Raw genomic sequence first — 23,745 nt, 5'->3', positions numbered from 1 at the left:
ACAGAACAGCTCGCAGGATTGTGAGAAAAACAATTCAAAACCCACGTTTGACTGCACAATCCCTCCAGAAAGATCTGGCAGACACTGGAGTTGTGGTACACTATTCCACTACAAAGAGATACTTGTACAAATATGGTCTTCATGGAAGAGTCATCAGAAGAAAACCTCTTCTACGTCCTCACCACAAAAATCTGCGTTTGAACTTTGCAAATGAACATATAGACAAGCCTGATGCATTTTGGAAACAAGTTCTGTGGACCGATGAGGTTAAAGTTGAACTTTTTGGCCGGAATGAGCAAAGGTACGTTTGGAGAAGAAGGGGAACAGAATTTAATGAAAAGAACCTCTGTCCAACTGTTAAGCATGGGGGTGGATCAATCATGCTTTGGCGTTGTATTGCAGCCAGTGGCACAGGGAACATCTCACGAGTAGAAGGAAAAATGGATTCAATAAAATTTCAGCAAATTTTGGATGCTAACTTGATGCCATCTGTGAAAAAGCTGAAGTTAAAGAGAGGATGGCTTCTACAAATGGATAATGATCCTAAACACACGTCGAAATCCACGGAGGATTACATCAAGAGGCGTAAACTGACGGTTTTGCCTTGGCCTTCACAATATCTTGACCTCAACATAATTGAAAATCTATGGATAGACCTTAAAAGAGCAGTGTGTGACAGACAGCCCAGAAATCTCAAAGAACTGGAAGACTTTTGTAAGGAAGAATGGGCAAAGATACCTGAAACAAGAATTGAAAGACTCTTGGCTGGCTACAAAAAGTGTTTACAAGCTGTGATACTTGCCAAAGGGGGCAGTACAAGATATTAACTCTGCAGGGTGCCCGAACTTTTGCAGACGCCATTTTTTTGTTTTCTGTTATTTTGAAAGTGTAAATGATGGAAATAAAATCAAATTTTTGTTGACATATAAGAATGTCTAATCTGTAATTTGATGCCCTTTGGAGATTTTTCCATCTTTCCTTGGCTTCTTTATGCACATTAATACAAATTTTTACCTGGGGTGCCCAAATTTTTGATCCCCACTGTATACTTTGGAGACACACAGGACTGCATAGGGACTGTAAACCAGAAAGCTTTCAGCAAAACTATTTTAAAAGTTCAACACTTTTTATTGTAGCTAAAAGGGAACAAGTGTAGCATTCTACCTCTAATTGCTGATTACTAGCAATGTGTATCTAGTGCAGACTTTTTTTTATTAGAAGCCTAGACTGCTGTTCTGTACCTTCTAATGCTTTACACTGCAGCTCTACTTTCCCCCATGAACAAAAGCTCAGCAGCAACTCAATACATATATTCTGATCTGTTCTGCGTTCCTCCCCCCTCTAACGCTTCCTTGTGTTTCAATGTATGACTGCAGCTCAAAGTAAATGTGTCAAATGAAAAATGTTGATTCTTTATTGTTTATTTAATCATTTATTTTTTCATTTGTGTATTTTAAATATATATATATATATATATATATATATATATATATATATATATATGAATTTATACAGAAGCATCTTCATATTAGTTCTTTTACCTCCTCCCCCCTATTTTATTTATTTAATTTATTTATTTATTTTATTTATTGTATTATTTGATATTATTATTTATAGAGACCTAATCCTTCTCACCGCATAGGGATTATTACAAATCTATAAGGTGTCACTTTAGAATCACAGGCATTTGCACATTCAGCAACTTTTCGGTCATTATCCATCTACAGGAAGCCCTGAAGAGAGTATAGAATTCAACTTAAAGGGGTACTCCAGTGGAAAAAGAATTTTCAATGGGTTCCAAAAAGTTACACAGATTTGTACAATGCTTCTATTTAAAATTTGTTAACAGACTGGAAACAAAAATAGGCATTTTAGAATAAGCATATAATTTGAATATAACTCTGCCATGCACTGTACCTCTGAATATAACCCTGCCAGAAACTGTGCCCCCTGCCACACACTGTACCCATATTAATACAAATAATAATAATAAAACTGCCACACACTGTTCTTCTTAGTTCGGATGATTCCCACCCCTGCACTGTCCTCCTCGTCCAGACCCCCCTATCCTTCCCCTCCTCCAGATTCCTTTGCCCCCTCTATCCTACATACATGCATTCATCTATCATTCATACATCATACATACATATATTCTGCATACAAACATGTATCATGCACACATCTATCATACATACATCTATCATTCATACTTGATACATACGTACAGCTATTATACATACATCTATCAAACATACTTATATCATACGTACATGCATAGATCTATTATACAAACATCTATTATACATACATACATCTATGACAAATACATATATACATCTATCATGCATACACACATCTATCATTCATACATCATACATCTATTATACATACAAACATATATCATACACACATCTATCATACATGCAAGCATACATCTATTATACATACACACATATATCATACATACATCCATACATCTATGATACCTACACACATCTATCATACTTACATCTGTAATACATACATACAAGCATACATTTCTAATACATACACATATCTATTATACATGCATCTATCATACAAACATGCATACATCTATCATACATACATGCAAACAACTATCATACATACACACATTTATCATTCATACATCATACACACATACATACACACATACATACATCTATTATACATACAAACATATATCATACACACATCTATCATACATGCATGCATACATCTATTATACATACACAAATCTATCATACATACATACATGCAAACATCTATCATACATACACACATCTATCATTCATACATCATACACACATACATACATACACACATACATACATCTATTATACATACAAACATATATCATACAGACATCTATCATACATGCATGCATCCATCTATTATACATACACACATCTATCATACATACATACATACATATATGCATACAGCTATAGATGTGGATAGATGTGGAGCTGTTTGTGGAAGAAGGCAGCTGTGTTTTTCTAATCTCTGGACAACCCCTTCAACAAATGTGACACATTTTGCAACACTTTAGGGCAATGTTTCCAAACCAGGGTGCCTCCAGTTTTTGCAAAACTACCACTACCAACAACCAAAGGCTGCAAACCCATATACATCCTTTACTTCTCACAGCTGAGGGATTGTTACAATTCTATCAATTGTAAATTAAGACCAGTATTTTCTGACCAGTGTGCCTCCAGCTGTTGCAAAACTACATCTCCCAGGATGGCTGACCTGTCTATTCTTTTGCCTGTTGTCCTGTACCTTGTAGTCCTCCTAGTTCTGACCTTGGCTTGCCTGACCCTGCTTGTTTGTCTGTTTGTATTCCTTGTTGTCTTCCTGGTTTTGTTCCCTTATCATGTATAGCAGTGTTTCCCAACCTGTGTGTCTCCAGATTTTGGAAAACTACAACTCCCAGAATGCCCGGACAGCCAACGGCTGTCCGGGTATGCTGTGAGTTGTAGTTTTGCAACAGCTGGAGGCACACTGGTTAGGAAACACTGCTTTAGAGGGAACAGCTTGTCCAAAAGTGTCCTAATAATCATATTATTACCTAGCTAGATTGCAGATGGGGGCGCTGTTTTATTAGTGTCTATGGCATTTTTTTGAGTTGGGTCATGCACCACAAAGTAACACTGGACTGAATTATCTCCATACTTTTTATCTACTCAAATAGGGTGCCTCCAGCTGTTGCAAAAAAAAAAAAAACGACAACTCCCAGCATGCTCGGAGAGCCTTTGGCTGGGAGTTACAGTTCTGTTAATTGTAGTCCTCCTAGTTCTGACCTTGGCTTGCCTGACCCCACTTATTTGTCTGTTTGTATTCCTTGCTGTTATCCTGGTTTTGTTCCCTGGCCCTTATCATGTATAGTAATGCTTTTCAACTAGGATATCTCCAGCTGTTGCAAAACTACAACTCCCAGCATGGCTGACCTGACTATTCTTTTGCCTGTCGTCCTGTACCTTGTAGTCCTCCTTGTTCTGACCTTGGCTTGCCTGACCCTGCTTGTTTGTCTCTTTGTATTCCTTGCTGGTCAGAACAGCTGGTGGCACCCTGGTTGGGGAACACTGGTGCAGACAATGCTTCCTGAGCTTTTTTTGCACTATCCAGGGGCTTCCTGTCTAATTTTGCGCAAAAAAGTGACATATGCCCTAATGCTGGTTTTTGCTAAGCAAAAACAAAAAAATGCACAATTGCGGAGCAGGTTTCGCACTGCGCTCCATATATATACCCCCAAAGTCTACACCTTTCCTTTTAACTAGTTTATAATCCGCCGTCCAAGCTCAATAATCTCCGCTTCTCCGCTCTCCTGACGTCTGATCCCCGTATTATCGTCCCCGTAAATGATTATTTTTGAGGATAAATGCGCAGATCGAATGTTTTGCTGGAGAGGGAGAAAGGAATGAAGGATAATATAAGCGTGGTGGCGGCAGCTATACATTGTTTCACGGCCGCGATGCCCGCGCTTCTCTCTGCCAAAGCAATTACGGAGAAGTACGGCTGCTCTCCTCCGCCTTGGCACTCGGGCGCATTGACATTGACACAGCGTCACCCATGGGTGCCTGGACTGTTGATTACCAGCTGAAGCCAGGGATAATGAGATGCACCATCCAGCCGTCCCCGGTTAATAGTCCTAATTTTCTCACCGAATCCGCCAACTGTTCAGTTCCTGCGACCTTTACCGCTGTCAACACGAAGCGAAGCAGCACTTTGTAGTGAGACCCGGCCCATCTGTCCAGCCTCAGCACCAATAACCGTGCAGCCGGTGACAGATTACAGCAGCTTTCTCCAACCCATGGTGCTCCAGCTGTTCAAAAACTACAACCCCCATTATGTACTGACAGCCTTTAACCCACTGTTTACCAAACAGTGTGCCTCCAGCTGTTGCAAAACTACAACTCCCATCATGGCTGACAGCCTTTAACCCAGCTTTACCAAACATTGTGCCTCCAGCTGTCGCAAAACTACAACTCCCAGCATGGCTGAGAGCCTTTAACCCAGCTTTCCCAAACAGTGTGCCTCCAGCTGTTGCAAAATTACAACTCCTAGAATGGCTGACAGCTTTTAACCCAACATTTTCCAAACAGTGTGCCTCCAGCTGTAGCTAAACTACAACACCCAGTATGCCCGGACAGCCAAAGGCATCACTAGTAGCATTTTTTTTTTTTTTTAATTACTAGTATTATAATAACCATATATCCCAGTGGTTAATATAATAATTGTTGTTGTTATTATTATTGTTATCATGTATTCTATTATTTATTGATTTATTTAATATTATTATTATTAGTAGTAGTATTTGTTAATTATTTATCATTTCTTTCTTTATTTATTTATTATTTAGATTTTTTATTTGTTTTTTGTTTTTTATTATTTATTAGAACCTTTATTATTTTTTTGGGGAAAAAAAACTCTTTGATTGATGTCCATGGAAACTGTTCCAGTTGTCAACTATACAAAGTGCTGCTGCTTGCAGCAAAACTGAGTTGTAATAAAGTTTCAAAGAAGCATCCCTATATAGAAGTGCCTTCCAACCAATGTGCCTCCAGCTGTTAAAAAAAAACTACAACTCCTTGTATGCTGGAGGTTGTAGTTTTGCTACAGCTTGAGGCCTACACTGTATAGTCACTGTGCATAGTCTCCTACTCCTGTACAGTCACTGTGTGAAGTCTCCTCCTTCTGTATAGTCACTGTGTGCAGTCTCCTCCTCCTGTGCAGTCACTGTGCATAGTCTCCTATTCCTGTGCAGTCACTGTGTGCAGTCTCCTCCTCCTGTGCAGTCACTGTATGCAGTCTCCTCCTCCTGTGCAGTCACTGTATGCAGTCTCTTCCTCCTGTGCAGTCACTGTGTGCAATATCCTCCTCCTTTGCAGTCTCCTCCTCCTGTGCAGTCACTGTATGCAGTCTCCTCCTCCAGTGCAGTCACTTCCTCCTGTGCAGTCATTTCCTCCTGTGTAGTGACTGAGTGCAGTCACTTCCTCCCGTGCAGTCACTTCCTCCTGCGTAGTCACTGTGTGCAGTCTCCTTCTCCTGTGCAGTCACTGTGTGCAGTCACTTCCTCCTGTGCAGTCACTTCCTCCTGTACAGTCACTTCCTCCTGTGTAGTAACTGAGTGCAGTAACTACCTTCTCATGCAGTCTCCTCCTCCTGTGCAGTCACTGTGTGCAGTCTTCTCCTCCTGTGCAGTCTCTTCCTCCTGTGCAGTCACTTTCTCTTGGAAGCTCATCTGTTATATTCACACAGCAAAATTTCTGCATGGAATTCTGCATGAAAGTTCTACAGTAAATTCTGCTGAAATTAATTGCCCATTAAATCTTCAATGGAATTCCTGCATGGGGAATTCTGCTGTGTGAATGGGACACTGGGACCCCTTTGAAGTGTATTGGCTTTAAATTCATGTAGAAATTCTGCTGTGTGAACATACCCTTAGTGTTCCAGACTATTCTGGAGTAACCTCCTCCCAGCAATAAAGGAAACAGCACGGAAGGACTTTACTGCAGACAATACTTGGTGTGGCCTCTGTTCCAACAATGTGATCCCCAAGGGAGTAGTAGTAGTGGCACATTACTTTATTTTTATTTATTTTTTTCACTGCGCCTGTTTCCCATTTTTTTTTAACCTTTGATACAACTGCATGATAACTATGCTGAGAGTTGTAACTTTGCAACTGCTGGAGGCCCCCTGGTTGGGAAACCCTGCTCTATCCCCTTGTGTAGGATGTAGTTACACTGGGCAGCACAATCAGACTACACACAATTCTTTGTTGCTGATTTACAACCGCAGGGACACATAGGTCTGCACTGGAGCTGTAAACGCAAAACGATATTATAATTACTTTTCATATCCCGCGCATAAGAGCATAAAAATCATTGCGGGTCTGCACGCTGCACTTTACATACGGGCTCGGTTTAAGACTGAATCTGATTCTCTTTGAAAGATGAAGCAATTTTGTCGATTTTCATTTCTCTTATTTACCGTATTTTGTATGTAAATTTTTCCGCATCTCGGCAGGAATCCTATTCTGAAGGTCCCTGGTTACACAGGCTGTGATACATGTAATACTGCGGTTCAGCGTGCTGGAATGTGCGCGGTCTCGGTGGTCCCCGCTCTATTAGTACAGATCTGATGTGTAGATCTCAGCCCTTGGCTTTGTAGCATTTCATGTCCTTATCTACACCAGGCAGACAGTTCTGTCAGGCCGAAGCCTCACAGCACCCAAAGCGTCTTTTATTCTCCTTAACAAGATCCTCCGACCCCTGACTCGTGTTCCTGAGCTCCCTGCAGAGATATCAGCAACAGCCGGATCCATTCTGTAACCTTACAAGACGCTTCCTGTTTCCAATTTCCCTGTGTACATCATTATGTTTATACATCTGTTTGATAATATGTCTGGCAACCTTACAATGACATTTGTTCCAATTTCTAACTATAAACAAGATCTCTGCTTACTGTCAGTGAATGTGAACATTCTTCTTGCACTCCTTATGGTAAATAAAAAATCTTTCTAATGTACTTTGTTTAAAAAAATGAAGTTTTCTATGTTTTATTTGTGTTTAAAAAAAGCTGCCACTAGGTGTCTCCCTACTTGTCCAGAGCACATTTCCCCCCATCTCTTGCACAGACTTTGGACTCCTGCTGTCCTTGCAGAAGTCCAAAGTCAAGAAATGCAGTCTGGAGCCCTGAGAGGGGGGGGGGGGGGTTTGCAGCCTTAGCCAATCATAGCTCATCTCACACTGAACTGCTCTGGGCTGTTTGTAGCAGAGGGAGGGAGGAAGTTCTCCCCTGTATGGCTTCAGATGATGTCACACCTGCTGGGGAACGCCCCTTCCCAGTATGCGAATCTGACTGAGTCCGAGCAGAAAATACAGAGCAATATCAAGGTAGAAAACTAAAAGATAATAAAAAATAAAGGCCGGGGGTGGTTTATCATGATGGGGGCAGTGACCTGGGAGGATTATAACAAGATGATGAGAGGCACTCTTTAAAGTCAAAGTACTGGGACCTAGTCCTGGTCACAGCTGATCATTAGCTACAAATGTATCTCATATAGAGACTTCCTCTGTGCGCTTTATATAGCAACACAAAACTTTCTTCTTATAGATCACTACAATGTATTATCCAGGATTAGAAAACATAGCTCGTTTCTTCCAAAAAAACAGTGTCCCGTCTGTCCTCAGGTTGTGTGTGGTATTACAGCTCAGTTCCATTTCAGTGAATTGGCAAGATCATCTGACCCCCGAGCTCCCTGCAGAGATATCAGCAACAGCCGGATCCATTTTGTAACCTTACAAAATGCTTTCTGTTTCCAATTAGCCTGTATTTATTAATATGTTTATACATCTCTATTATAATAAGTTCTGCAACTTTACAATGGCATTTGTTACAACATCTACCTATTAACTATAGCCATTTGCTACAAATGTATCTTAGTGCTGACTCTATATAGCAACACAAATCTATGTTATAGTTTGCTACAATGTATGATCCAGGGTTATAAAAACATAGCTTATTTCTTCCAAAAACAGCACCACACATGTCCTCAGGTTGTGTGCGGTATTGCAGTTGAGCTCCATTGAAATGAATTGACAAGATCATCTGATCCCTGAGCTCCCTGCAGAGATATCAGCAACAGCCGGATCTATTCTGTAACCTGACAAGACGCTTCCTGTTTCCAGTTTCCCTGTGTACATCATTATGTTCATACATCTGTTTAATAATAAATTATGCAACTGTACAATGACATTTGTTCTGATTTCTAACTATTAACACAATCTCTGTTTTCTGTCAGTAAATGTGAACATTTTATTTATTTATTTATTTTTAAAGGGTGAAAACTTTTACATTTACTTTTACATCAACTGGTGTCAGATTGTTAAACAGATTTGTAAATGATATCTATTTAAAAATCTTAATCCTTCTAGTACTTATCAGCTGCTGTATGCTCCCCAGGATTTTTTTTCTTTTGAAAGGGATACTCCGGTGGAAAACTTATATTTATTTATTTATTTTATATCAACTGGTGCCAGAAAGTTAAACAGATTTGTAAATTACTTCTATTAAAAAATATTGATCCTTCTGGTACTTATTAGCTGCTGAATACTACATAGGAAATTATTTTCTTTTTGGAACACAGAGCTCTCTGCTGACATCACGAGTACAGTGCTCTCTGCTGACCCCATGAGCACAGTGCTCTCTGCTTACATCTCTGTCCATTTTAAGAACTGTCCAGAGTAGGAAAAAATCCCCATAGCAAAACATATGCTGCTCTGGACAGTTCCTAAAATGGACAGAGATGTCAGCAGAGAGCACTGTGCTCGTGATGTCAGCAGAGAGCACTGTGTTCCAAAAAGAAAATAAATTCCAATGTAGTATTCAGCAGCTAATAAGTACTGGAAGGATTAAGATTTTTAAATAAAAGTAAATAAAAAATCTGTTTAACTTTCGGGCACCAGTTGATTAAAAAAAAAAAAGTTTTCCACGGGAGTGCCCCTTTAAATTTATTTTCCAATTGACCACAGTGCTCTCTGCTAACACCTTTGTCTGTCTCAGGAACTGTCCAGAGCAGGAGCCAATCCCCATAGAAAACCTCTCCTGCTCTGGAAAGTTCCTGACATGGACAGAGGTGGCAGCAGTGAGCACTGTGGTCAGACAGAAAATAAATCTAAAAAGAAAAGAATTTCCTATAGAGCATACAGCAGCTAATAAGTACTGGAAGAATTAAGATTTTTTTTAATAGAAGTAATTTACAAAGCCGTTTAACGTTCTGTCATCAATTTATTAAAAAAAAAAATAGTTTTTCACCAGAGTACCCCTTTAGGGTGCGTTCACACGCTTTCAGTTTTTGCGGGTTTTCTGCTGCATATTTGAAAGTGGGTGGGCTCTTCTAGGCTGTCCAAAGCAGATTTTCCACGGCGGAATTTACGCTGCGGAAAATCCACCACAGTCCCTACTGACCTAAATTGGGCTTGCGGCAAATTTTCCGCAGCGTAAATTCCTCCGTGGAAAATCTGCTGCGGACTGCTGAGAAGAGCCCGCCCCCTTTCAAATACGCAGCGGAAAACCCGCAAAAACTAAAAGCATATGGACGCACCCTTAAAGCTACTTTGGTACTGGGACCACAGCTGGTCATTTGCTACAAATGTATCTCTTGTAGAGATTCCTCTGTGAGCTCTATATATCTGAGAACAGGTGTGGCGCTGTTTTTGGAAGCAATAAGTACTGTTTTAAGATTTTGTTAATAGTATAAATTGATACAAATTGTATTGTAAAGTTGCAGAACTTAGTATTACAGAAATGTATAAACATAATGATGTACATGAGGAATTTGGAAACAGGAAGCGTCTTATAAGATCACAGAATGGATGCGGCTGTTGCTGATATCTCTGCAGGGAGCTCAGGAACATAAGTCAAGCCTTGGATCAATGTTTTCCAAACAGTGTGACTCCTGCTGTTGCAAAACTACAACTCCCAGCATGCCTGGACAGCCAACGGCTGTCCAGGCATGCTGGGAGTTGTAGTTTTGCAACAGCTGGAGACACATTGTTCAAAAAACACTGGGTTGGATGATCTTGTCAATTCACTTTTATGGAACTGATCTGCAATATCACATACAACCTAAAGCAAGGCCATGTTCACACAGTGTATTTTTGATTGTATTTATAGCCATAAAAAATATGATAGTTTTTTTTTTTTTGTAGAAAAGGATAATAAAAAAGTAGTAAAAATTGCTGCCATTTTTTATTTATTTTTTTTCTAAATTTTATGTCCGATTTTGTTTGTTTCCTGTTTTACGGCCAGATTTTTGTTACTACTATTTCTATTTTCATTTGCAGCTGCGAGTATAGAACCTGCTCATTATACAATGTTTGTTCTGACTATTGATTCTCCATAAACTTTAATACAACACATCATTGTGTAAGAATACGTAAGAATACGGCCAAAGGTTTTTGGTTTTTTTCTTATCTTTATTGCAGATTTTTTTTTTTTTCTTTTGTTTGTTTAACTTAATTTTGCTTCTACTTATCAAATAAAAAAAAATATTAAAGTAAAAAAAAAAAAAAGTAAATAAAGCTTATTTTACACTGTTTGAACATGGCCAAAGTGGTGACAAATGTGACAAATATCTAAAATGGCGTGCACCTTTTTAAAAAAATAAAAAATTGGTTGCAAAGTACAAGATCTATAACTTTGGCCTAAGAAATGAAAATATCTCCTTTGGCTTTCTACTTTTTTTTTTTTAAAAGCCAATTCTGCCGCATGGCGTTTTTTGGCCCAAAAAAGCTGCGGCCAGATGTTAGCTGTAAATCAATGAGAAATCGCAAAATTCTTTTTCCATTTGGCATTTTTCAGTTTGGCGTTTTTTTTTTATTCCTTTTGGCGTTTTTTCACTCTTTTTTTTTTTTTGCTCCTTGTCTATGGGAATGAAAAAAGCGCAAAGAAAAACGACATGTGGGTTTTAACTTTGGCGATTTTGCAGGCGGTTTTTATTCTGTTTTGGACTTTAGCGATCCAAAAAAGTGATGGAGATACCTTTTTTAATAAAATTTCGTAGGGTACCATTAAAAAATAAAAAAAAAGATACTTTAGTGAAGGAAAAAATTGTATCTAACAAAACGTATCTTTTTTATAACAACATTTTTATTATTTTTTAAAACAGGGATCAATTTATGTGTGCGGGCAGGGCACTAAAAATGTAGCCCACAATAATAAAAATGTAGTGTGTGTGTGTGTTTTTCACTTTTTTTTTATATTTATTTAGGTAGTACTACTACTCCCAGCATGGAACCCACTGTTCCACGATTGGGGTAGTAGTAACTGTACTAATTGACAGATTGCCCATTGCAATCCTCCTGTATAATCTATAGATGTGGCGGCCGCTCTTCTATGGTCCCCTGCACTGCCGTATATATACATCTATTCATATTTCCCACAGAGAGCTGTGATTGGCCAGATGGTTCCAGCCAATCACAGCTCTCTGTGAGAAATATGAATAGGTGTATATATACGGCAGTGCAAGGGACCATAGAAGAACGGCCACATCTATAAATTATACAGGAGGATCGCAACGGGTGTCAGGAGTGACATCCACTGTGATCTTTCCTTAACTGCAAGTACTACTGCTCCTAACATGGAGCAGAGTGTGCTCCATGTTGGGAGTAGTAGTACCTGCAATTAAGGGCAGATCACAGTGGGTATCACTCCTGACACCCGATGAGATTATTCATAATATAGCAGAGATGCGGAGCGGCTCTATACAGCGCTCACATCTCTGCACTATACTCCGGCCAGTGATATGAATAGAACATCACTCATTCATATTTCCCTCTGAGAGCTGTGATTGGCTGAAACCATCCGGCCAATCACCATCTGGGCAGAAAATATCAATGAGTGATGTTCTATTCACATCACTGGCCGGAGTATAGTGCAGAGATGTGAGCGCTGTATAGAGCCGCTCCCCATCTCTGATATATTATGGACAATTGCATCGGGTGTCACGACTGACACCCGGGGCGATATGTCTATTAGTACAGGTACTACTACTCCCATCATGGAACAGTCTGTTCCATGCTGGGAGTAGTAGTACTACCTAAAAAAAAATGGAAAAAATAAAGAGAAAAAGTGAAACACAGACACTTTATAAAAAATTAAATACAATTTTGTTATAACAATACAAATTTTGTTAAATACAATTTTTTTCCATCATTACTGCATCCTTTTCTTTTTTATTTTTTTTTGTTTTGGTACCCAACAAATTTTGGATACCAAAAAAACAAACAAAGGGGCCAAAAATGCAATTTCCACTCAAATGCAAAAAACGCCAGAAAAAAATGCAAGAAAAACTGTCAGACGCAGGAAATTGCTGTGGCGTTTTTTCTGGCATTTTTTTCTTGCGTTCTTTATTTTTGTGGGGGGGGGGGGGCACTGCACAATAATGGCATTTTACTTACATAGGGCTTCATTACCATGTGCATATGTTGTATTACGGTGCACGGTTTTGGTGATTTATTTTGGATGCCATAGAGGTTACATTTCACTAATGTTCCTAATTTAGAATTTAAAAGGTTTAAATCAACTGGTTCCAGAAAGTTTATCAGATATGTAAATTACTTCAATTCAAAAATCTTAATCCTTCCAATACTTCTCAGCTGCTGTATACTACATAGGAAATTGTGCAGTTATTTCCTGTCTGACCACAGAGCTCTCTGCTGCCACCACTGTCCATGTCAGGAACTGTCCAGAGTAGGAGCAAATCCTCAAAGCAAACCTCTCCTGGTGGACAGTTTCTGACATGGACAGAGGCGGCAGCAGAGAGCACTGTGGTCAGACTGGAAAGAACTACACAACTTCCTGTGGAGCAAACAGAAGCTGATAAGTACTGGAAGGGTTAAGATTTTTAAATAGAAGTAATTTACAAATCTGTTTAACTTTCTGGTTCCCGTTGATTTACAAAAAATTGTTTTCCACCTGAGTTCCTCTTCAAGAATATACATGAAGTGCGAAAGAAGGGCAACTTTACTAATATATGCATTACAGACAATTTACAAAACATTTTATATATTTATTTATATTATTTACTTATTTACTTATTTATGTTTAAGCATTTTTCCTATTATTACAGTGACTCTTTGTGTAGCTAAGCCAATCTATGTATATCATCACTTGCAGGTGAACAATAAGTCCCAGCAAAGCCAAAGCAGGCTTCTATTTGACAAGGATTGTGGTTCGGTCTTAGGTGCTGTTCACATCTGCAGCATGGCTGATTCTTATAATGCAGTGGTCTACAAACTGCCAGATATTGCAAAACTACAACTCCAAGCATGCCCAGACAGCCAATGGCTGTCTGGGCATGCTGGGAGTTGTAGTTTTGCAACAGCTGGAGTCACACCGGTTGGGAGACACTGTGGTAGGACAGATCAGCATTGATTTCCCTGCATAGATGTGAATGGAGCTATATACTGCCATTTGCCTATTAACACTTTACTTCTAAGGACTTTTTACAGCTATAACGTAATATAATATTATCAAACAATATAGATTTATAATGTAGACAATATAGACAATATAGATTTATAATGCTGGATCTTTAAAACCTGTTGTAAAGTCCACCGGTAACTTTACTATGCACATATAATATAATGCCGCCATATATTACATTATTGGGGATGGATGATAGCTACATAACATGGTGTTCAGTAATTCAATGTACAATGTTCACATAAGTGTCATACTGGGCCCAAATAATAAGCCATACAGTGCCCAAATAATACAGCCATACAGTCCACAAATAATATAGCCAAACAGAGCCAAAATAACACAGCTATACAGTGCCCAAATAATATAGCCAAACAGTGCCCAAATAATAAGCCATACAGTGCCCAAATAATACAGCTATACAGTGCACAAATAATATAGCCAAACAGAGCCAAAATAACACAGCTATACAGTGCCCAAATAATATAGCCAAACAGTGCCCAAATAATAAGCCATACAGTGCCCAAATAATACAGCTATACAGTGCACAAATAATATAGCCAAACAGAGCCAAAATAACACAGCTATACAGTGCCCAAATAATATAGCCAAACAGTGCCCAAATAATAAGCCATACAGTGCCCAAATAATATAGCTAAACAGTGTCCAAATAATATAGCCAAACAGTGCCAAAATAACACAGCTTAACAGTGCCCAAATAACACAGCTATACAGTGCCCAAATAATACAGCTATACAGTGCCCAAATAATACAGCTATATAGTGCCAAAATAACACAGCTAAACAGTGCCCAAATAATACAGCTATACAGTGTCCAAATAATATAGCCAAACAGTGCCAAAATAACACAGCTAAACAGTGCCCAAATAACACAGCTATACAGTGCCCAAATAATACAGCTATACAGTGCCCAAATAATACAGCTATATAGTGCCAAAATAACACAGCTAAACAGTGTCCAAATAATACAGCTATACAGTGCCCAAATAATACAGCTATACAGTGCCCAAATAATACAGCTAGACAGTGCCCAAATAATACAGCTAGACAGTGCCCAAATAATATAGCCAAACAGTGCCCAAATAACACAGCTATACAGTGCCCAAATAATACAGCTATACAGTGTCCAAATAATACAGCTATACAGTGCCCAAATAATACAGCTAAACAGTGCCCAAATAACACAGCTATACAGTGCCCAAATAATACAGCTATACCGTGCCCAAATAACACAGCTATACAGTGCCCAAATAATACAGCTAGACAGTCCACAAATAATATAGCCAAACAGTGCCCAAATAATATAGCCAAACAGTGCCAAAATAACACAGCTATACAGTGCCCAAATAACACAGCTATACAGTGCCCAAATAACACAGCTATACAGTGCCCAAATAGATCACACAAGCAGTGCACAAAATTACAGCTAGACAGAGCCCAAATAATAAGCCATATAGTGCTCAATTAATACAGCCATACAGATCCCAAATAATATAGTCATACAGATCCCTAATAATGCAGCTCCCAAATAATATAGTCATACAGAGTCCAAATAATGCAGCTATGCAGTCCCCAAATAGGACAGCCCAAGTAATACAGTTATACCGTGCCCAAGTAATACAGTGCCCAAATAATACAGTGCCCTAATAATAGTCATACAGTGCCCAAATAATACAGTGCCCTAATAATAGTCATACAGTGCCCAAATAATACAGTTATACCATGCCCAAGTAATACAGTGCCCAAATAATACAGTGCCCTAATAATAGTCATACAGTGCCCAAATAATACAGCCATACAGTGCCCAAGTAATACAGTGCCCAAATAATACAGTGCCCTAATAATAGTCATACAGTGCCCAAATAATACAGCCATTTAGTGACTAAATAATATAGCCACACTCTGCCCAGATAGTATACCCATATAGAGGCCAAATAACTGTACTGTACAATATTCCAGACCATATAGTGTCCAGATAATACAAGCAAATCCAACTGAGCTCAACCAATATAGTGCCCCAATAATGTCTGTATATCCTGCCATATAGTTCACAAATATATACTGTCCTGATGGTCATACAATGAAGCAGTTCTGTATAGTCTAGTGTGGAGCCCCCTTTATATACACCATTGTCAATAATCTATTGTTAGCAGATGAAGTATACAGGAAGTCAGGCGTGCAAACAAGAAATTCCTCCCCACAGTCTGTGATCACATTCTATTAAGCTGCCAACTTCTATTGTGTTATATTTAGTCTTATATAGAACTATGGGCTCAGCACCGAATCTCAGCAATAACAGCGATCTTATCCGGGGGCCAATAATAACTAATAGGAAGCGGAACCTTTATATCTAATCTGATAGCACAGACTGAAAGAATAATAATAATAATAATAATAATAATAATAATAATTATAATATAAATAAATACAATAATAATAATAATTACAATAATTATAATATAAATAAATACTATAATAATAATAATATAAATAAATACAATTATAATAAGAAGAAGAAGAATATAAATAAATACTATAATAATAATAATAATAATAATAATTATAATAATTATAATATAAATAAATACTATAATAATAATAATAATTACAATAATGATAATATAAAGAAATACTATAATAATAATATAAATAAATACAACAACCATAATAATAATCATAATAATAATATAAATAAATACACCAATAATATTAATATTAATAATATAAATAAACACAGTAATAATATAAATAAATACAATAATAATATAAATAAATACAACAACAAGACTAATGATAATAATAATATCAATAAATACAATAATAATAATAATAGAAATAAATACAACAACAAGAATAATAATGATAATAATAATATTAATAAATACAATTATAATAATATTAATTATTATTATTATTATTATTATTATTATGATCTATATACTGTCATTTTAGCATGCTGTATATTGCTCAATTTCATTCAATTATAATCCCCCTATATCTGAACAGATCCTTGTAACCCCAAGGATCAGTATATGGAAGAACTTTAGGAATCTGATCTCTATTAACCCCTGATATCACGTGCAGAATCTCTTTAAGCAGAACCCCATAGGAACTGTGTGAAATGGAAACTTGAGAACTTGAGCCATTGTTTTGCTGCTTCCTGGCTGACCCTGTATCCTGTATACCAGTGGTCTGCAAACAGTGGGCCTCCAGCTGTTGCAAAACTACAACTCCCAGCCAACGGCTGGGAGTTGTAGTTTTGCAACAGCTGGAGGTTCCTAGTTTGGAGATCACTGATGTATACTAACACATATATATATATATATATATATATATATATATATATATATATATATATATATATACATATATATATATAAAGTGGTTCTACTACATTGTGCTCAGCAAGACCTCTACTGACTCGGTGCAGTCCCCCAGACTGAGTCTACCCCCACATAGTGCAGAACCTCAGCTACCACCCCTCACCCACTCATCTGGGGGGTGTACAGTCTCCCCCAGAACAGTCTGTCCTAGGACACAATACTGTCCTGGAATCACATCACATGTATAAATCACTTGGCTCAATCTCTGCATTAAGACATCTGCACTGTGCAAGGAGAATGTTAACACCTTAGTGACCAGATGAAGCAGAGCCGGGTCTGCACAGGAGCAGCAGAGAAGTTGTGTCCAGGTTGGCCGATCTGATAAAGAAAGTAAAGAGATGAATCGGGAGAAGAGTCAAACCCTTGTCCTCCATCTCATGCTTCAGATCTGGGCGATTGTTATCGGTAACCAGGGCAAGGGATCGATAGATACAAAGCGACAAGAAAATGTAAGAGAAAATAGGAAATGGACACAAAGTGGCAACAAATAGAAGGATTTCAGAGGACACAATGGAATCCGAATTATCAATAAATACAAATGTATCAAGGAATGGACCGTGATAAACTAGTGAGTGCGGGGAAACAGTGCGGACTATACAATGTGTCAGTAAGGACTCAATAATATATCAGTGCGGACTATACAATGTGTCAGTAAGGACTCAATAATATATCAGTGCGGACTATACAATGTGTCAGTAAGGACTCAATAATATATCAGTGCGGACTATACAATGTGTCAGTGCGGACTATACAATGTGTCAGTGCGGACTATACAATGTGTCAGTGCGGACTATACAATGCATCAGTGCGGACTCTATAATATATCAGTGCGGACTCTATAATGTATCAGTGCGGACTCTATAATGTATCAGTGCGGACTCTACAATGTATCAGTGCGGACTCTATAATATATCAGTGCGGACTCTATAATGTATCAGTGCGGACTCTATAATGTATCAGTGCGGACTCTACAATGTGTCAGTGCGGACTCTACAATGTGTCAGTGCGGACTCTATAATGTATCAGTGCGGACTCTATAATGTATCAGTGCGGACTCTACAATGTGTCAGTGCGGACTCTATAATGTATCAGTGCGGACTCTATAATGTATCAGTGCGGACTCTACAATGTGTCAGTGCGGACTCTACAATGTGTCAGTGCGGACTCTATAATATATCAGTGCGGACTCTATAATATATCAGTGCGGACTCTATAATGTATCAGTGCGGACTCTATAATGTATCAGTGCGGACTCTATAATGTATCAGTGCGGACTCTACAATGTGTCAGTGCGGACTCTACAATGTGTCAGTGCGGACTCTTTAATGTATCAGTGCGGACTCTATAATGTATCAGTGCGGACTCTATAATGTATCAGTGCGGACTCTACAATATGTCAGTGCGGACTCTTTAATGTATCAGTGCGGACTCTATAATGTATCAGTGCAGACTCTATAATGTATCAGTGCGGACTCTACAATGTATCAGTGCGGACTCTATAATATATCAGTGCGGACTCTATAATATATCAGTGCGGACTCTATAATGTATCAGTGCGGACTCTATAATGTATCAGTGCGGACTCTATAATGTATCAGTGCGGACTCTATCATGTATCAGTGCGGACTCTATCATGTATCAGTGCGGACTCTATCATGTATCAGTGCGGACTCTATAATGTATCAGTGCGGACTCTATAATGTATCAGTGCGGACTCTATAATGTATCAGTGCGGACTCTATAATGTATCAGTGCGGACTCTATAATATATCAGTGCGGACTCTATAATATATCAGTGCGGACTCTATAATGTATCAGTGCGGACTCTATAATGTGTCAGTGCGGACTCTATAATGTGTCAGTGCGGACTCTATAATATATCAGTGCGGACTCTATAATGTATCAGTGCGGACTCTATAATGTGTCAGTGCGGACTCTATAATGTATCAGTGCGGACTCTATAATGTGTCAGTGCGGACTCTATAATATATCAGTGCGGACTCTATAATGTATCAGTGCGGACTCTATAATGTGTCAGTGCGGACTATATAATATATCAGTGCGGACTCTACAATGTATCAGTGCGGACTCTACAATGTGTCAGTGCGGACTCTACAATGTATCAGTGCGGACTCTACAATGTATCAGTGCGGACTCTCTACAATGTATCAGTGCAGATCATATGCAATGTACCAGTGCTGATCATATACAAAGTACCAGTGCTGATCATATACAATGTACCAGTGCTGATCATATACAAAGTACCAGTGCTGATCATATACAATGTACCAGTGCTGATCATATAGAAAGTACCAGTGCTGATCATATACAATGTATCAGTGCTGATCATATACAATGTACCAGTGCTGATCATATACAAAGTACCAGTGCTGATCATATACAATCTATCAGTGCTGATCATATACAATGTATCAGTGCTGATCATATACAATCTATCAGTGCTGATCATATACAATCTATCAGTGCTGATCATATACAATGTATTAGTGCTGATCATATACAAAGTACCAGTGCTGATCATATACAATGTATCAGTGCTGATCATATACAATGTACCAGTGCTGATCATATACAATGTATCAGTGCTGATCATATACAATGTACCAGTGCTGATCATATACAATGTACCAGTGCTGATCATATACAATGTATCAGTGCAGATCATATACAATGTATCAGTGCTGATCATATACAATCTATCAGTGCTGATCATATACAATGTATCAGTGCTGATCATATACAAAGTACCAGTGCTGATCATATACAATCTATCAGTGCTGATCATATACAATGTATCAGTGCTGATCATATACAAAGTACCAGTGCTGATCATATACAATGTATCAGTGCTGATCATATACAAAGTACCAGTGCTGATCATATACAATGTATCAGTGCTGATCATATACAATGTACCAGTGCTGATCATATACAATGTATCAGTGCAGATCATATACAATGTATCAGTGCTGATCATATACAATCTATCAGTGCTGATCATATACAATGTATCAGTGCTGATCATATACAAAGTACCAGTGCTGATCATATACAATCTATCAGTGCTGATCATATACAATGTATCAGTGCTGATCATATACAAAGTACCAGTGCTGATCATATACAATGTATCAGTGCTGATCATATACAAAGTACCAGTGCTGATCATATACAATGTATCAGTGCTGATCATATACAAAGTACCAGTGCTGATCATATACAATGTATCAGTGCTGATCATATACAATGTACCAGTGCTGATCATATACAATGTATCAGTGCTGATCATATACAATGTACCAGTGCTGATCATATACAATGTATCAGTGCAGATCATATACAAAGTACCAGTGCTGATCATATACAATGTATCAGTGCTGATCATATACAATGTACCAGTGCTGATCATATACAAAGTACCAGTGCTGATCATATACAAAGTACCAGTGCTGATCATATACAATGTATCAGTGCTGATCATATACAATCTATCAGTGCTGATCATATACAAAGTGCCAGTGCTGATCATATACAAAGTACCAGTGCAGACCCAATAGACACAATGCTGAGCACCTACCTGCCTGCGGTTTCCTCCGTGTTCTCCTGGGAGGGGATGGAGACCTCCTGGACGCTGTTGTTCTCTTCTTTGCCCAGGTTCTCCTCGGTGCTGTTGGGTTTGGGGGTCTCCTCGCTGGCCTGTAGGTGCTCTATAATGTTTTGTTGGTGCCAGGCTGGGATAGATCGGTGGTGGACAGGGGTTGGACCTGGCACCGGTGCCAGGATGTTGTGGACAGGGCTGCTGTTCTTCTTTAGCCCATTCCTGTCCCGTGAATGGTTTTTGAGCCTATTGTGAACCGGAGTCCCCCTGTGCTCATATCCTTCCTGCTGCAGGCACCCCCCAGATCCTGGAGAACCCTGTGAGGGGTGACTGAACCACCTCCAGCGCAGCCTCAGGATTTGCTTCACATCAAACTCTTTCTTCCCAGACACTGACATTTTTTTATTCCTCTTTTTCTTCTTCTCTTGCAATAAATAAACCAAGAAGAACCTGGGATTGTGCAGATCTTTACCGATCTCTAGTCCTTCAGAGGAGCTGAGGACTGGAGACTGGTCCCTGTGACTGGTGCATGCTGCAAGCCCCTCCAGCCCATGCTCCTCCAATGCTGCTAACTGTGTAGGTGGGATTCCATACTGACAGGATGATGAGGTCAGACCTTAAACAAGTAAATCAGCTTAGCACAGGAAAGTAGCAGCAGCATTACACCAGTCAGCTGCCAGACACCTAGCCCAGGATCATGTGATCTCCAGAGAGCAGCCTGCAACTGGAAATGCAAGGAAGCAAAACAGAATGTAGCAGAGGGAGATGGCAATGCCTGGATTCATAGACCAGTCTGCACCCCTCCCAAACAGTGGATTCCTTGTCTCTCCTTCTGCATTTAGTCTTCTATTTCTCAGATTCGCATCAGATTGGGAGAAGGGAAAGCAATGTAAGTGAATGAGAGGATTCTGCTCCTGAGGACTTGTGCCAGTGACATATACAACACTGGGTCTGGGAAGGGAGGGGGCAGAGGTGTTATAGGAGGCACCACAGGAATCGATCCTGCTGACATTAAGGTAATTTGGGCAAATTGATTAGACACATTTCTGATTGGCCGACAATGAATGGAGCCAAATAATCCATAAATCCATCAGATCACTGTATAGAGGCTGAAAATGAGTCAGAAAAGTAAAGAGCACTTAAAGGCGACAAAGTAATCAGCAATTTATCAGTATATTACATTACTTATCCTGTACTGATCCTGAGTTATATCCTGAATTATACTCCAGAGCTGTACTCACTATTCTGCAGGTGGGGTCACTGTGTACATACATTACATTACTTATCCTGTACTGATCCTGAGTTATATCCTGTATTATACTCCAGAGCTGTACTCACTATTCTGCTGGTGAGGTCACAGTGTACATACATTACATTACTTATCCTGTACTGATCCTGAGTTATATCCTGTATTATACTCCAGAGCTGTACTCACTATTCTGCTGGTGAGGTCACTGTGTACATACATTACATTACTTATCCTGTACTGATCCTGAGTTATATCCTGAATTATACTCCAGAGCTGTACTCACTATTCTGCTGGTGAGGTCACTGTGTACATACATTACATTACTTATCCTGTACTGATCCTGAGTTATATCCTGTATTATACTCCAGAGCTGTACTCACTATTCTGCTGTTGAGGTCACTGTGTACATACATTACATTACTTATCCTGTACTAATCCTGAGTTATATCCTGTATTATACTGCAGAGCTGTACTCACTATTCTGCTGGTGAGGTCACTGTATACATACATTACATTACTTATCCTGTACTGATCCTGAGTTATATCCTGTATTATGCTTCAGAGCTGTACTCACTATTCTGCTGGTGAGGTCACTGTGTACATACATTACATTATTTATCCTGTACTGATCCTGAGTTATATCATGTATTATACTCCAGAGCTGTACTCACTATTCTGCTGGTGAGGTCACTGTGTACATACATTACATTACTTATCCTGTACTGATCCTGAGTTATATCCTGTATTATATACCAGAGCTGTACTCACTATTCTGCTGGTGAGGTCACTGTGTACATACATTACATTACTTATCCTGTACTGATCCTGAGTTATATCCTTTATTATACTCCAGAGCTGCACTCACTATTCTGCTGGTGAGGTCATTGTGTACTTACATTTCTTATCCTGTATGTAATGTACTATATGCAGTGGCTAGAATTCTGATATGGACCATAGGTATAAATTATACTAAAAGCTACCACTAGGGGTGCTTTACTGCTGGACTTTGTTTATGACCTTGGATTCTGGATACATTTCTTATATGTGGAGTAATGTATTAAATATTGTCTTATATTCTGGAGATATTGGTTATATATATATATATATATATATATATATCTTTTCATTCATTAATATCCCAGGTTCCCAGTTACATCCTCACTATTAATATGTTGTAATATATAACACTCCCTAGAAGATGAGTATAATGTGTTAGATGAAGGGCGAGGAAACATTATTCCACGCTGCACTGATGGATATTACAGATATCGCTGCGCATTATTATATTAGATCCTTTCTGCTTCATGTATTTTTGTTGTAGTAATTTTTTATTTTATTTCTATCATTTAAATGAAGACATTTATCATGTGATCATTAAACTAGAAAAGAGTAAGAAGTGAGGACGGGATGAAATGGCTGAAAATATGTCGGGCGGTGATAAAGCTCTTCATGTAGCTTACTCTG

At 38.7% G+C, this 23,745-nt stretch overlaps 1 protein-coding gene across 1 annotated transcript in view; it reads right to left on the bottom strand.

Moving 5' to 3' along the window:
• Window positions 1-21,942, bottom strand: part of KLHL4 (kelch like family member 4) — a 154,398-nt gene extending 132,456 nt beyond the window's left edge. The window contains exon 1 of the mRNA XM_056538471.1: window positions 21,012-21,942. Coding sequence (XP_056394446.1) covers window positions 21,012-21,430 — 419 coding nt within the window. The 5' untranslated portion in view covers window positions 21,431-21,942. The remainder of the gene's footprint in view (window positions 1-21,011) is intronic.
• Window positions 21,943-23,745: the final 1,803 nt, after the last annotated feature.

This window comes from Hyla sarda, chromosome 9 (genome assembly GCF_029499605.1).
Source record: "Hyla sarda isolate aHylSar1 chromosome 9, aHylSar1.hap1, whole genome shotgun sequence".
Classification (NCBI taxonomy): domain Eukaryota; kingdom Metazoa; phylum Chordata; class Amphibia; order Anura; family Hylidae; genus Hyla; species Hyla sarda.
The sequence above is the reverse complement of the archived record's forward strand: the minus strand, read 5'-3'. Positions and strand labels throughout refer to the sequence as shown.